This window comes from Osmerus mordax, chromosome 25 (genome assembly GCF_038355195.1).
Source record: "Osmerus mordax isolate fOsmMor3 chromosome 25, fOsmMor3.pri, whole genome shotgun sequence".
NCBI lineage: Eukaryota > Metazoa > Chordata > Actinopteri > Osmeriformes > Osmeridae > Osmerus > Osmerus mordax.
In genome coordinates, this window is record NC_090074.1 from 9496611 (window position 1) to 9511941 (window position 15331).

The window sequence follows — 15331 nt, forward strand, 5'->3', positions numbered from 1 at the left end:
GTCTTTAGGTCGGGAATAGACTCCCTCAGTCAGCAAGTATAGTATAGATTCTCTCAGTCTCCAGGTCTGGAATACACTACCTCAGTCAGCAGGTCTGGAATAGACTCCCTCAGTCAGCAAGTATAGTATAGATTCTCTCAGTCTCCAGGTCTGGAATACACTACCTCAGTCAGCAGGTCTGGAATAGACTCCCTCAGTCAGCAAGTATAGTATAGATTCTCTCAGTCTCCAGGTCTGGAATACACTACCTCAGTCTCCAGGTCTGGAATAACCTCCCTCAGTCAGCAGGTCTGGAATAGACTCTCTTAGTCTTCAGGTTTGGAATAACCTCCCTCAGTCCGCAGGTCTGGAATAGACTCCCTCAATCAGCAGGTCTGGAATATACTCCCTCAGTTTGCAGGTCTGTCAAAGACTCCCTCAGTTTGCAGGTTTGGAATAGACTCTCTCAGTCTCTGATGCTCCTAGAAGAAGGAGAGCTGTTCTGTGGTTGCACCTTCCCAGTGGATCTTCTACCTGTGGATCTTCCAGCCTGGATAACCCTAACCCTAACGTAATCCTAACCCAGACTTGGACAACAGGCTGTAATCCTCCAGGATCAGGGGGGTTCTGGTACTGTTGGTCCTGTTGACCATAATCCAAACACGAGAAGGTGATCAAAGATTGACCAGGGTTTCTGTGTCCTCCAGCTCCAATGCTTGAAATCTATTCATTCCTAGAGATCGGTGAAACAGAAAGAGAGAAAGAGAGGGAGCATTCTACTTCTCTCTGGAAGTCTGAGCTGCTCTGGTAAAGAAATCTCCTTTTAGCAGAAAGAGCCGGCGTCTGTTTTCAATCTTAGTCTCCCCCCTCCTTATTTTCCCTCTCTTATTCTCCCTCCGTGCACCCCCCTCTGTTCCCTCTCCCCCTAGCCCGCCAGCACGCTCCTCCTCTCCCCCTCTCCCTCCCCCTCCCCCCCTCTCCTCTTCCCCTTCCTTCTCCCCCTCCTCCTCCCCTCTCCTCCTCCCCCTCCTCCCCCACCCTCCCCAGGCAGGAAGTGAGTGTGAGACTTTAGAGTGCAGGGCTGAGGCCAGGAGCTGAGCTCAGACATTCTGCTCTGTCTTTATTGGTGGGTCAGGGGGGCGGCCTTCAACTAGAGTCTGTAAAAAGATAAATTGTGTATGTGTGTGTATGCATCTGTGTGCATTCGTGTTGTGGGTGTGTGTGTGCCTGCATGTGGATTTTTGGTGTACACACACAAGGTATCTATTACAAGGTATTGTGTGTGTCTGTGTGCATGTATGTGTGTCTGTGCGTGCGTGCGTCTATTTGTGGATGTGGATGTATGCGTGCCTGTGTGCGTACATTGTGTTTGTGTATGGCTGCGCGAGTGTGTGGTGTGTATGCATGCGTGTGCAGCATGTCTGCTGTGCAGCCGACTGACCAGCTCCACACACTCAGCACTCCTGTCAACATGTGGCATATTTAAACACACATGGAGTATGCCGGAACCAGGACTAAACTGGGAGCACACAGACACAGGACTCATTCAGCTGCATGTGTGTGTTTGTACGTTCTCGTTCACATAGAAACCGTCAGTTCTGGAGCCCAGAATGTGACCCTTCTGAGAACAGCAGGAACAGATGAGAGAGTAGAGTAGAGGAGGGGAGGAGAAAGGAGAAAGGAGAGGAGGGGAGGCGAGGAGAAAGGAGAGGAGGGGAAAGGAGAGAAGGGGAGGGGAGGAGAAAGGAGAGGATGGGAGGAGAAAGGACAGGAGGGGAGGGGAGGAGAAAGGAGAGGAGGGGAGGGGAGGAGAAAGGAGAGGAGGGGAGGAGAAAGGAGAGGAGGGGAGGAGAAAATAGAGGAGGGGAGGAGAAAGGAGAGGAGGGGAGGGGAGGGGAGGAGAAAGAAGGGGAAAGGAGAGGAGGGGAGGAGAGGGGAGGAGAAAGGAGATGAGGGGGGGAGAAAAGAGAGGAGGGGAGGAGAAAGGAGAGGAGGGGAGGAGAAAGGAGAGGAGGGGAGGAGAAAAGAGAGGAGGGAAGGAGAAAGGAGAGGAGGGGAGGAGAAAGGAGAGGAGGGGAGGGGAGAGTGGTGGACAGAGGAGAGGAGAAGAGAGAATCCTTTCAGTGCAAACAAGAACATTACCCATCGCAATTATCTTAACTAGCAGCAGGAGGCGCCAGAGGACCTCCCTGTCCAGATTTCAGGGAATGAACAGCCTTACATGATTAACTCCAACACCATTCCTACAGGGGGATAATATGTATTATATTTATATTCTCATAACATATCATATTTGAGGAAAGACCACCCTGGTAGTTTTATTCATAACGCCGGGATGTAAATATCATTTTATTTCTTCATGTAGCCAATGTTTTAATTTTTTTTGTTGTGTTTGCAGGTTAAGATGCTTTAAGAACGTGAACAAAATGTCCTTGTCTCATACCAATAAATAATTCATAGATGATGTGTTGTGAAATTCCTGTTTAAGAACATATGGAATGTTGTATATATATTAGGACAAGGCTAACAGAGATGCTTTTTAGGCTTGTCCTGCACTGAACTCATGTAATAAATGCAGCAATAAACCCATCGAATAAATTGAATTCATCATCATTATGTCCACTTTTATAGGTTTATTATACTGTGCAATATGTCAATAATAACACGTTATAAAGCAGGAGAGTTCATGACAGAAACTGGACAATTATAAGCTGAATGAGGCTGACTGCTGAGAAATGCAGTTTGTTAATCCCCAAGGAAATTCAAGACTCTAATTCATCTGTAAAATTCTGCTTTGAGCTGACTGTAAGGTAATAACTTTTAATTCCGCTTTATGAAGTTATTTATTTATTACTTTTTTTATTGTTGTTAAATTTTTTCTAATTGTTTGATGTTGTATTTATGATATTACTTTCACTTTGCTGCACTGTACTCTAGAGTATTGTAGTCAAGATATTATTGTTGCACTTTAGTTTTTATTAGTAACGTTACGCTTTGCCTGGTAGCTAAGATGTGGTTACTTTTCAGTGTGCCTGGTAAAAGCAGACTGTTCCTTGACTCTCACCAACAAAATACTGTTAGAACAATGCACTTCTAATCTTTGATCTTCTACAGTATTTTCTGTTTATATGAAGCTTTGGATAAAAGCATCCGCTAAATGAACATAATTAAATTCAACTAATTTTGATAATTTGACAAAATTCTGTAATGTATTCATTACAAATGTCATTAATCGTATTTGTGAGTGTGTGACTAAGTGCGAGTGCGTGTCCCTGTGTATGTGAGTGTGTGTCTGCATGGCTGTATGTGTGCGTGTGTATGTATCTGTGTGTGTGTGCATGTGTATGGGGGTGACAACATATTAGAGGCCCATACGGGAAAGAGTCTTGCAGCTGGTCAGCACTTCTACTGTCTCCACTGTCTCCATGGCACCCCTTGTTGTCGAGGAAGTCACACCTGGTTGTGAAGTGTGACCTCACACCTTCCTGCCCCCCCCTTCCCCCCTCCTCAGTCTGAACAGAGCTGGTCTTTAGCTCTCCTCCTGTCCATATCCACAAGTCCTGTTCACCCCCTGAACCTACTGAGAAAGGACACACACATTCTCTTCTTCATGGAGACGTGTTGGAGGGAGAGGAAGGGAGAGGCAGGGAGAGGCAGGTAGAGGCAGGGGGATGAAGGGAGAGGAGGGGTGGATAGGCGGGGCGAGTCAGGGAGATACAGGTAGAGAGAAGAAGGGAGAGGCAGGGAAAGGAAGGGAGAGGCAGGTCCAATGGGGGGGAGGGGGCAGTCTGGGTTAAAATGTGTGTGTGTGGGGGCAGAGACAGGGCTGGCAGCCTGAGGAGGGGCAGAGTGTGTGTGTGGGGTGGGGTGGAGGGGAGGGGCAGAGTGTGTGTGTGTGGGGGGGGCAGAGTGTGTGTGTGTGTGGGGGGGGGGGGGGGGGGGGGGGTTGTGTCTCTATCCCTGTTCTCTGAGGGGCATCATCCCAGCCAAAGAGACCCCGGTGAAAAAAAGCAGTGACCTCTCCAGTGGTCCAGTGGACCTCTCCCTTCTCTCCTTTCCTCCTACTCCTCCTATCCCGTTTCTCGCCTCCTCCTCTCCTTCTTCCAGATTCTGAACCTATGAGTTTGACAACATGAGTATGGTGTTTGAGGTGAATATGACCATTTGAGGCTGTGACCCCTTCTATCATGAATAAGAATCTATATATAAAAAAATACAAATCATATCGTGTAACACTGATATTATTGTATTCATTGTTATTATTATTATGCCAACACAATACAATTAAATAGTACAAATTATGATCAATAATCAATCAATAATGCTGCAATCGATGTTGTCGTGTTTAGGCTTTCTTCATTCAACATTTATTATTCTAATATGGTGCGAGACATTTTGCACACAGACAATAAATAAACATAAATAAATACATAGGCTGTCTATCTTTTCAAGTTGGGATCATTTACTCACACCTCAAAATAGTTTAGTTTAAATGTTTTCAATAATATGAAGGTCTATTGGACTACATAACAAATCTATTAAATAATTTTACATTATAATGAAAACGAAATAGTAAATACTAAAAACTAAAATTCGACTGAAATCTCAGGAAGCAAGCTTGAAACTGCGCGCCAAGAAAAACAGTCATTAATGTAGGCTATCCTAAATACACGTATAATCATTGATAAATTCCTGAAGTAGGTCTAATTGAGGTTTTTTATTCAAAACGTCAAAGTTGTCGGGCATATTTTTTTGCTAACGAATCTTCCGGGACATATTTTGTATCTCTCAAGGACCCGGTTTTAACAGAGGCTAAATGTAACCTGTCTGTGACTTTACCCGCCGGTTAATTCAAGGTTTCTTCTATTCTATTGAATGAGTTGGGAGGAAGTGGAGTGACCGTGTGTAAAACCGGGGGCAAGCGGAGGGCAGCGACTTGTATTTAAATTAGGCTTGGTTCCCAGAGACGCTCACCTCCGGGGCTCGCGCCGGGGTCCCCTCCCTGTCCAGACTGACCGTTTTCAGGGCGCAGTGCGAGGAGGTGCTTGGGCTCGAGACGAGACGGAGAGCGGCCTATCGCCCCCCGTGATCTGTTTGAAGTTCAGCCCCAGAGAACAGGCGCGTGGAGCCTCTCTGTCTGTTAGGATCCTAAACTGAGCTCGTGCTGTCTTGTCAGAGCCAAGCAGAACAACAGCAAATGTTTTATTTAGGTCTTAATTTATGTCTTTACGTTGTTGGTATGAGTGCAACAGATCCTTATATTTAGAGAAAGGCTAAAGTAAACGTGTCGTAGGCTATATTAATGTAACATATTTACTGACTATAACCAAGGGTAGGCCCGTGACAACTCAAATATTGTATCACAAAATCATCACACAGACTTAATTTGGGAATAATAATACATATTATTTATTCCTATTTATTTACATATAGGCCAAAGCACAAATGTATGCTGATCAAATAACGTTGCAATTCCAAGAAACCTGGGAAGGTTCCACAAACAAATACAACAACTTAAAGAAAACCACTTGCTAGTTTGGTCTCTAAACAGGATGGGTTTGGAACAGGTCTCTGTGCCTATAGCCCGTGACCCCGGCGCCATTGTGGTCCGGCCCGTGCATTTGCTAGGCCCCGCGCGGACAATACCGAGACAGGTTCTCCCGTTGAGAAACCCCGCGTGACGTGATGTTAGTTACTCCTGCGCGATTTGTAGCGTTCTTCTCAACGCCGCGGGGTCCTTTGATAAAGTTCCCCATGCGCCTTTGAAATGCAAGGCCCGTCTCCCATGCAAATGCTCCGCGGGATAAGGCGAGGCAAGGGAGGGAGGGAGGGATATGAGAGCAATAAAACCTGTACGTCAGCGTAACTCTCTCAGCTGGCAGCCAGTCTACCGGACAGCAGGTTGAGCAGCGCAGGTAGAGTCCCACAGGTAGCCGCCTAGTTAAGCAGAAACCCGGGCCAGGGTAGACAGCAGCGCCGATCTGGAGACGCATTATGCGCAGGAGGTTCCCTCTGGAAAGATGTACGTGGGTTATCTACTGGATAAGGACAGCAACATGTACCCTAACCCGGTGCGTCACACAGGGCTCAACCTCAACCACCAGAACTTCGTGTCAGCTCCGCAGCAGTACTCGGACTTCCCCGGATACCACGTTCCCGGGATTAACAATGACCCCCATCACGGGCAGACTGGGGCCTGGAACCCGGTTTACGCGCCGCCGAGGGACGATTGGTCACACTACGGGGCAGCGACGGGGCCGTCCACGTCAAACCCCGGGCCCATTGGCTTCAGCCCGCCAGAGTTCTCCCCGGTCCAGCCGCCGGGTCTCCTCCCGTCCTCCATCAACACCGTGGGTCAACTGTCCCCCAACTCCCAGCGCCGGAATCCCTACGACTGGATGAGACGGAGCGCTCCGCCGACCACTACCGGTAAATTGACATAATTGACACCGATTATGACTGACGATGGCTAAATGTGTGCTCGGGTTGAACTGAATAGAATTATGTTCTTTTCAATGTGTCCGAAAAGTTATATATCCAGATGCTTACTGACTTATAGATTTAGGCTACTATACATAAGTGTTATAGGGTCGTTAAAAAATACGTTTAACTTGAGTGGATGATTAATTATAACGAATTTATTCATTTTTAATGTTGTAGTCCATTTAATTGTTTGGACAAAAAAACATCCAAAACTAAGGATCAGTCACGGTCTGGGTTAGGCTACACTTCATTGAGTTTTTCAGACCACTCCAGGCAGTGACAGTTATGGTTGCGCTCGTGAATCTCACCTCATAAATGCGTGTCTATCTCGTCGAGTTTATGGAGACAATATGGCCTGTTTAACACGCTTAAGATCACCTATATTATTACTCATAATTGCCGGCAATATTCTTTACCCTACATTGTCATTGTTATTTGGCGCATTAGGCTTATCTTAAACTTTATCTTAACACAGGTTTATGAACTAGGAAGAGCTCATCGATGCATTGATTTAATTGGTTTGGAGCAGAGATTGATTTCAAATAATACACACATTCAAACGCGGCAGGCCTATTTAATCAACAAAAATGATTGAATTCTTCTATTATGATGGATTGTCATGTATTAAATCACACATTAATAGGCTATACACCAATCAAACAATGAACCCATGAACAACTTACAAACACGTTTTGTACATAATAATGCTCTTCGCGCAAAAATTATTTTCAGTTAGTTAGAGACTGAAAAATGATTTTCATAGCGCGGAGATAGCGCGTGGAGCCTGTGACGTGAGCCTGCAAGTTGGAGATGTTCTTGTCGCGAAGGATCAAATAGAGGGAGCGGTTTGAAGACGTTGTCATGTAAATGCGGGGTTTTGTCTCGTTGAATGTGACATAGGGCGCTAGGGCTGCTGGCCACGTTGTCATTCTTTGTTACATATCCTGAGGCGGGAATACCTGGGTGTCAATCTCTTTGATGATGCCTGAGAAAGTTAGGGCCCGTGCGTCCTATGAATTGAACCGCCCAGACCCCTTCACGTGCTTTCAGGATTTTTGAGTGGGAGCTGGACTGGATGTGGAATGCAATGGTGGGATACGTCTGAGTAGAGTACTGGTATTGGAGCTCACACAAACAAACACACACATATATAGACACATACAAAAACCTTTCCGCACATACACATAACAATCAGTAAGTCAGTCCATTTTATTGACAAAGCACATTACAAATAACAGTTGTTAGCCACAGTGCTGTACATTAGCAAATAATTAAAACACACACAATATGACACAAAACACTATGCAACAATGAATAAATTCGTTTTAAGAATAGATTTAAAACCATCATAACACACATGCACACAAAAGCATACACACAATAAGGCATAGACACACACTCTCTCTCTCTCTCTCTCTCTCTCTCTCTCTCTCTCTCTCTCTCACACACACACACACACACTCTAAAAGCTATTGTGTGCAAACAGAGGGCCCCATCCATGTTTATTTACTGTCTAATAACTACAATAAACAGTATAATCAATACATTTTAATATGGAATGAATAATGACTGATAACTAGTGTAATCTCCTGTTGAATATGTTGAGTTGTGAGGATGTGAGTGCCATGGTTGCTGTCCTTAAGCAACAAGCTACCCCACTACATGTCTGTGTGTGTGTTTGTGTTTGGGTTAACTGACAGTTGGATTCAAACATATTATGATTTTTCATTATCTTATCTGTACAGGAGTTCAACTTTGACAAACATGCAAGTGAACTCTATATTTGGAGCCCCGGGTTGGGTCCTGTCAGAAATCAGCCCCAGCTATCTGACAGTGACAGCTCAGATTAGCACGCCGGAGAAAGTAACCAATAGACATGCAGTCTGCCATAAAGTGGCTAATGAGGGGATGGTTAACCAACCTCTGGGGGTTAAAAAGACATTTTGTGACCTGAAGTAGGCCGCTCCCCTGCTGCTGTCGAGCTGGCCCAGACAGAGAAGGGTTAGGGGAGTTGGGGGGGTTGGGGTGGTGGTGTGTGTGCGTGTGTGTTACATATTAACCTCTGTGGAGAGTCTTGACTCTTAATCGTGTTGACCAGCCTGCTATTAGCCTCTCATTAGCCTCCATGGCTAACCCCGCTCTCCTCTCTCTCCCTCCCCCTGCCCTTCCTCCCTTCGTTTTCTCTGTCTCTCTTTCTTTCTCTTTCGATCTCTCTTGCCCCTCCCTCTCTTTCTCACTTGCTCTTTCTCTCTTTCTTTCAAACTCCATTACTTTCCCTCCCTCCCTGCCTCCCTCCCTCCGTCCCTCCCTCGCTCCCTCCCTCCTTCCATCTCTCTCTCTCTCTCTCTCTCTCCTTCTCTCTCTCTCTCTCTCTCTCTCTCTCTCTCTCTCTCTCTCTCTCTCTTTCAGTTTACTCTTCCCTCTTCATTCATAATTGACAGCAGTCCAATCAGTAGAGTATATTCATTAACATGGCATGACTATCATGCAACACACAGACACACACACACACACACAGACGGCGTCTTTTAGGAGTGGTGTAATTCTATGTAAACGCTTGTCATTAGTGAAGAATGGTCATTAATGGTGTGTGTGTGTGTACTGTAGTGTGAGTGATGGGATAACAAGGGTTGGTCCCTGTAGGGAGTGGTACATGGAGAAGCCTAGCTGGCGTCTGTGTGTGTGTGTGTGTGTGTGTGTGCGTGTGTGTGTGTGTGTGTGTGTGTGTGTGGGTGAGTGTTTGTGCGTGTGTGTGTATACACTCATGCCATGACCATGGCCAGCAGTGAGGGAGCTGTGATTTACGGTGGTTCATTAGAGGCCTGCTGTGTGGTTTCGTGAGAGGACAGGTGAGTCGCTGGAGCAGAAGACCCAAAGAGGCTCCAGATGTCCTCTCTCTCCGCCCACCTGCTTAATCATCCTCACACCGCTATCTGGCCGAGCGTTTATGGTGTTTAATTTCCTAATGAGAAACCTGGCTGTGCTGAGGTGCTCACGTGACGCCGAGAAGACCTTTCTTGAATGGTTTCATAACTCTCTGTGTGGAACGTCCTCCAAAGATGTGCAACAGTTTGTTTAATGGATTGAGTTTGAACTTCTTGAGGTGCTCTGTATTAGTTATCTGTTGAGTCACAGATGTTGTGAGACAGGCGTCAGCCAGCTGTAAAGCTAAGGTGTGTTTGTTAATGGGATGTAGGTCAGTCTGCAGGTCAGTCTGTAGGTCCGTTTAGACAGTCTGTAGGTCAATTAGGTTAGGACAGTTTATCGGTCAGTTAGGACAGTGTGTAGGTCAGTTAGGACAGTTTGTAGGTTAGTTAGGCCAGCCCATAGAACAGTCTATAGGTAAATCTGAAGGTCAGTCAGTCAGGTCAGTCTGTAGGTCAGTTAGGACTGTTTGTAGGTCTGTCTGTAGGTCTGTCTGTAGGTCAGTTTGGAGCAAGGCCAGCCAAGGCCAGCAAAGTCTTTGGAACACAGATATCTGTGTTCTCTCGAACACAGGGAACCCCATCTGTACTTCATGCAAATCTACTTCTAGTCAGTTGTGCACTGCATTTGAATGTCAAACAGCACCACTCAGTCAGTCAGCAGAGTAGAGTTCAACTGCAGTGTTTTAGGATTGTCTCCTTCCTTAAGGCTCTTGTCAAGACCTGAGGTGCACTATATTTAGTCTGCTAGCTACCTGTGAACCAGGAGAATTTCATTAGAATTGCTGCTAACCAAGCCCACCTGGTACGACAAGGATCAGTGGTTTACCACGACTTGACCACAACTCAACCGTGCTGTGCCATTCTAGGACTAACTGTTTGAGCACTGGCTCTAGACATCATAACTTGACCTGCCTTGAGCATAAATTACTGTCTGTCCATGACCTTATCCCGACCCTATTTTGAATAGGCCCAAATCTGACCAAATTGTGACCTTTCGTGTTCCAGGCGGGAAGACGCGGACCAAGGACAAGTACCGTGTGGTGTACACAGACCACCAGAGGCTGGAGCTGGAGAAGGAGTTCCACTACAGCAGATACATCACCATCAGGAGGAAGGCTGAGCTGGCCACAGCTCTCAGCCTCTCAGAACGACAGGTACACGCACACACACCCAAACACACACACACACACGTACGAATGCACACACACACATACATCACATGCACACACGCACAAAGGCATCTCTCTTTATGACACACACACATACACACACGTAAATGTGCACGCACACACATGTACACACAAACACATGTGCATCTTTCTCTCACGCTCTTGAGACACACACACACACGCACGCGCATACAAGCATGGCCACACATGTACACATAAATACATCCATACAGACGTACACACACAAATGCACAAACTCTCTCTCTCTCTCTGACACACGCACAGTCTCTAACTGATCCTCTTTGTCTCCAGGTGAAGATCTGGTTCCAGAACAGACGGGCCAAGGAGCGGAAGGTAAACAAGAAGAAGATGCAACAACCCCAAGCCGCCTCCACCACCACCCCCACCCCGCCCGGCAATGGCCTCCCACCCAACGCTGCCATGGTGACCAGCAGCAGCAGTGGCCTGGTGTCTCCCTCAATCCCCATGACCATCAAGGAGGAGTACTGAGGACCCGGGCCTGGGCCTGGACCTGGACCTGGACCTGGACCTGGACCTGGACCTAGACATAGTCCTAGTCTGGACCTAGATCTATACCTGGACCTAGATCTATACCTGGACCTAGACCTAGACCTAGTCTGGACCGAGATCTATACCTGGATCTAGACCTAGGCCTGGGCCTGGGCCTGGGCCTGGACCTGCACCAAGAAATCCTTTCATTGACTCTGTGATCAGCATTTCTACTTACCTTCAATCCCCAAACCTGGGCCCAGTGAATGGTTCCGCTACCAGAATCAGAACCACGACAAAACCAATGGACACAGCGGAACACAATGAAACTCAACCCAGCTTCACCTCTGGAGGACAGAACAACAGAGAGTGAAGAGGACAGATTCCTGTACCTGTTTGGTAGAAAACAATGACACCTTTTTGGACAGAGAACACAGAGAGAGAAGGTATGTGGAGCTGGTTCTGGTGCCATCCATCCCGCCCAAGGCCCAACGCAGCACAGGATCTCAAAATGACTGCTATGAACCGGTGACTGTTGGACTGTGCTGGTTTGTTGTTTCTGCTGTGAGGTCACTTCCTGCTCTGCTCCCAACGTGAAGCCCCGCCCACAGGAAATACTTGTAAATGGTTCTGATTTTGCGCATGAATATGAATAATGTGTATATTTTCAAAGTAATTTGTATTAAAAGCTTTATTGTAAAGATGGATGTGCTTGTTCATTTTGGAGGGAGAGGCTTTATCTCATAACACAACATTAGAGCTAAGGAACTTCATATTATTTCATTGGTGAAATGAATGAGGGAAATGGACAAAACATTACATTTTTCATAATACTTAGGAGGACATTTGGTCCCCACAAGGGTAGTTCAACAAGACCACCATTCACACCATACAGCACACACACCATACACACCATACACATATACCATCCACACATCATACACACACACACACACACCTTACACATCATACACACACACACACCATACACACCATACACATATACCATCCACACATCATACACACACACACACACACACACACACACCTTACACATCATACACACACACACACACCATACACACCATACATTCCATACATACTCACACAGTACATTCTCACACACACACTATGCACACCATACACACACCATATACACACCATACACCCTCACAGACTGACAGACACTGGCAGCATAGAGACAGCAGTCACCGTCACACACACAAGGATGTTTGCACAGCTAAACCTAGTGGCTGGATAAGGAGCGATTAGCTACAATGAAACACTTACTAAACAATATCCAGCTGCCTGTCCCCCTCCATCTCTTCCTCCTACTCTTTTCTCTCCACCTGTTCCTTCTCTCCCTCTCATCCGCCTTCTCCTTCTCCTCCTCCTCCTCCTCCATCTCTTCCTCCTCCTCTCTGTCCAGGTCTTTTCAGCGACCAGCGTCAGTGAGACGCAGTCAGAGAAGCACAATCTGCTGTATGACACACACACATGCACAGACACACATACACACACGGATGCACACACACACAGACACAGATATTTGCCAATGGAGCTAGCTGAGGCAGGGTGTGTCGTCCAAAGGTCAGGCTGGGCAAACACACCAGAACCCATCTGCCTGGTGGAGGGGGGGAGGAGGGGGGGGGGGAGGGGGGGGGGGGGGGGGGGGGGTGAAGCTAGGCTGGGGTGGGGGTGTGTGGGGGGGAAGTTCTTAGGCCGTTGCACCAGTGATGGACGGGGAGGACAGCAGAGAGGAGTGGATCCTTCCTGATTGGACCAGGGGGGACCGCTAAGAGGGTGACACCAGGAAGAGGGGCAAGGTAGTGGGAGTGCTTCTTCCACACAGTTTGTGTGTGTGGGGGGGGGGAAGGGGGAAGGGGGAAGGGGGGTGGGGGGGGTTGTTGAGTTTCCTGGTTGACTTGCGTGGTCATCCAGTAAGTCATAAATGACGATGATTCTAACCTTTACCCCCTGAGCCTGTATCTTTTCCCCCCCCAAACACCCCTGCTATCTGAAAGAGATAGAGTGAGAGAGGAGGGATCGACAGGGAGGGAGGAAGAAAGAGAGGGAGAGGCCTATCATTGCTTGAGTTTCAGTTCAAGAAAACAACACAACAACACCCCAATGGGCATGGGTGTAGCTCATTTACAGCAGTGGCCTGTAGATCAGGATGTCACAGGTTCAAATCCCCCCAGAACATTGCTTTGGATGAATGAAAACACTATCTGTTTCACTAACATGAAATCCATGATAGTCCTGTACTGGAAACAACCTGATCCTTCCCACGCAGCCTGTCTCAAAAATCACCTATAATAATAATAATAATAATTATACATTTTATTTGTATTGCACTTTACATTACAGCAATCTCAAAGTGCTACAGAGCATATAATAATGCAAATTAAAAAGAAGCATATATACAATGTCACTATTGTCAACTAATAGTTGACATAATAATAAATGTAGGAAATACTAGCCTCTTTCTGGCTTCAGAAGAAAGAAAACAGGACTCATATAGGCCAATAGTACAGTAATTGGATGGACTCTTTTTAAAATGGAGGACAGCTGGCACCTGGAGGACCTGCCATGCCGGACAGGAAACAGGAAGTTACCTGCCGTCCTGGGGAGGGTAACGCTAGCTAGCCCTAACTAGGCCTTCGACAGCAATGAGCTAAGCCTCATGTTTAGGCAAACAGAAATGAATCCGTCGACACGACAGCAGTTGTGTCCCAAGCTCTCTGTGGGTCGTAAACTTTATTGGGGGGGGGGGGGGGGGGGGGGGGTGATGTTGTAAAACCAACTCACCACAGCAACATAGATATGCCGGGCAAGGGCAGGATGACGCTCTGATAGCGTGTGTGTATGTGCATGTGTGTGTGTGTGTGGGGGGGGGGTGTTTGTGTGTGTATATGTGTGGGTGGAATGTGTACGTGTGTGTTGGTGGTGTGCATGTGTGCGTGGGCCGGTGGTGCGTGTATGCGTGAGTGCAGGATGGTTGATACTCTGTTTGTGTTTGTATGTTTGTGTGGTGTTGCCCATGTGTATGTATATAAGTGTTTATATGTGTGTGTGTGTGTGTGTGTCTAACATACAACTCTTTAATGATTCTTACAGTCCCGTACTGTCGATGATGCCCTTAGTAGAAAGGACAGCCAGCAGGGCCGTCACTGGCCGTCGGGAGAGTCGGAAGATTCATATATAGATAATAATAATACACGATCTTGGGCCGGTCTGCGTTTCAAGGTCCTGGGCCGTTTTTCAGTCCCAGTCCAGACCTGACAGTCAGTGATGGCGCAGTTATGAAAGTATGTCTGATGTTTGATAAAACAAACGCACCTAAACAGGCATCTTGCAGATGTGGCGTGAGGCGATCTCCTGAGCACCTCTCCTGCAGGAAACACCTAAACTCTCCATCACAGAATCCCACCACAGCCAATCAAAATGCCTTCATCATCAGAGTCAACAGTCAATTAATTAAAGTAAATAAAAGCAGAAAGCGACCAGGGTAAATATCTCCACCTCATAAAAACCTATTACTGCACTCTCTCTCTCCGACTTATACAACCACACGTTTATGGGCCAGTTTTACCATAAACTTTCATTTACAATAGTCTAACTGCCCCCTAATACCCCCACTACGGGCGGATTGATTCTGAATAAACATGCGGCTGTAAAGTGATCCTGATGTTGAACCATGTCAAACCAGTAGCTCATCTATAAAGAGCTGATAGCCTGAAGGGCCCCTTGTCTGCTAATGAAACTACTGGTGTTCCACTCTGCACATCCCACATACTTATGCACTGGCATGTAGTGGTGTATACTGGTATATACTGGTATACGATGGTGTAAACGATGACATACTGGTACATACTGATGCATATTGGTACTTAATGGTACATGCTGTTGTACACTGGTATATACTGATATAAACAGTATAACGTGTTCTGGTATATGGTATATACAGGTACGTACTGGTAGATACTGAGGTATACTGGTGTATATTGGTATATGTTGGAATACACAGAGACATTCTGGTACATACTGATATATTGAATACAGGTGTGTGCTGGTACATACTGGTACTGTATACGTTGGCTCATGCTGGTGTATGTACACTGGTATACAGGTACATACTGATGCATGCAGGTACACACTGGTATATACTGATGTGTATGGGTACATACTGGTCTTTAATGTTGTACATACTGATATACTGCATACACTTTAAAAAACAAAATTTTTCCATGTAAAATTGAA

The 15331-nt window shown here is 46.5% G+C and overlaps 1 protein-coding gene across 1 annotated transcript; it reads left to right on the forward strand.

The window, feature by feature from the left end:
• The first annotated feature begins 5928 nt into the window (after positions 1-5928).
• On the forward strand, positions 5929-11751 carry cdx1b (caudal type homeobox 1 b). The gene is made up of 3 exons (XM_067229262.1): positions 5929-6408; positions 10395-10543; positions 10871-11751. Exons 1-3 carry the CDS (start codon positions 6000-6002, stop codon positions 11066-11068), a joined length of 756 nt encoding a protein of 251 aa, XP_067085363.1. The 5' UTR covers positions 5929-5999; the 3' UTR covers positions 11069-11751.
• Positions 11752-15331: the final 3580 nt, after the last annotated feature.

What these genes read in the sequence shown, in the direction of transcription:
- cdx1b (XM_067229262.1), top strand. Translation starts at nt 6,000, where the DNA reads ATGTACGTGGGTTATCTACTGGATAAGGACAGCAACATGTACCCTAAC. An exon ending in CGCTCCGCCGACCACTACCG is followed by an intron (nt 6,409 to 10,394) that starts GTAAATTGACAT and finishes TTCGTGTTCCAG; the next exon opens with GCGGGAAGACGCGGACCAAG. An exon ending in TCAGCCTCTCAGAACGACAG is followed by an intron (nt 10,544 to 10,870) that starts GTACACGCACAC and finishes CTTTGTCTCCAG; the next exon opens with GTGAAGATCTGGTTCCAGAA.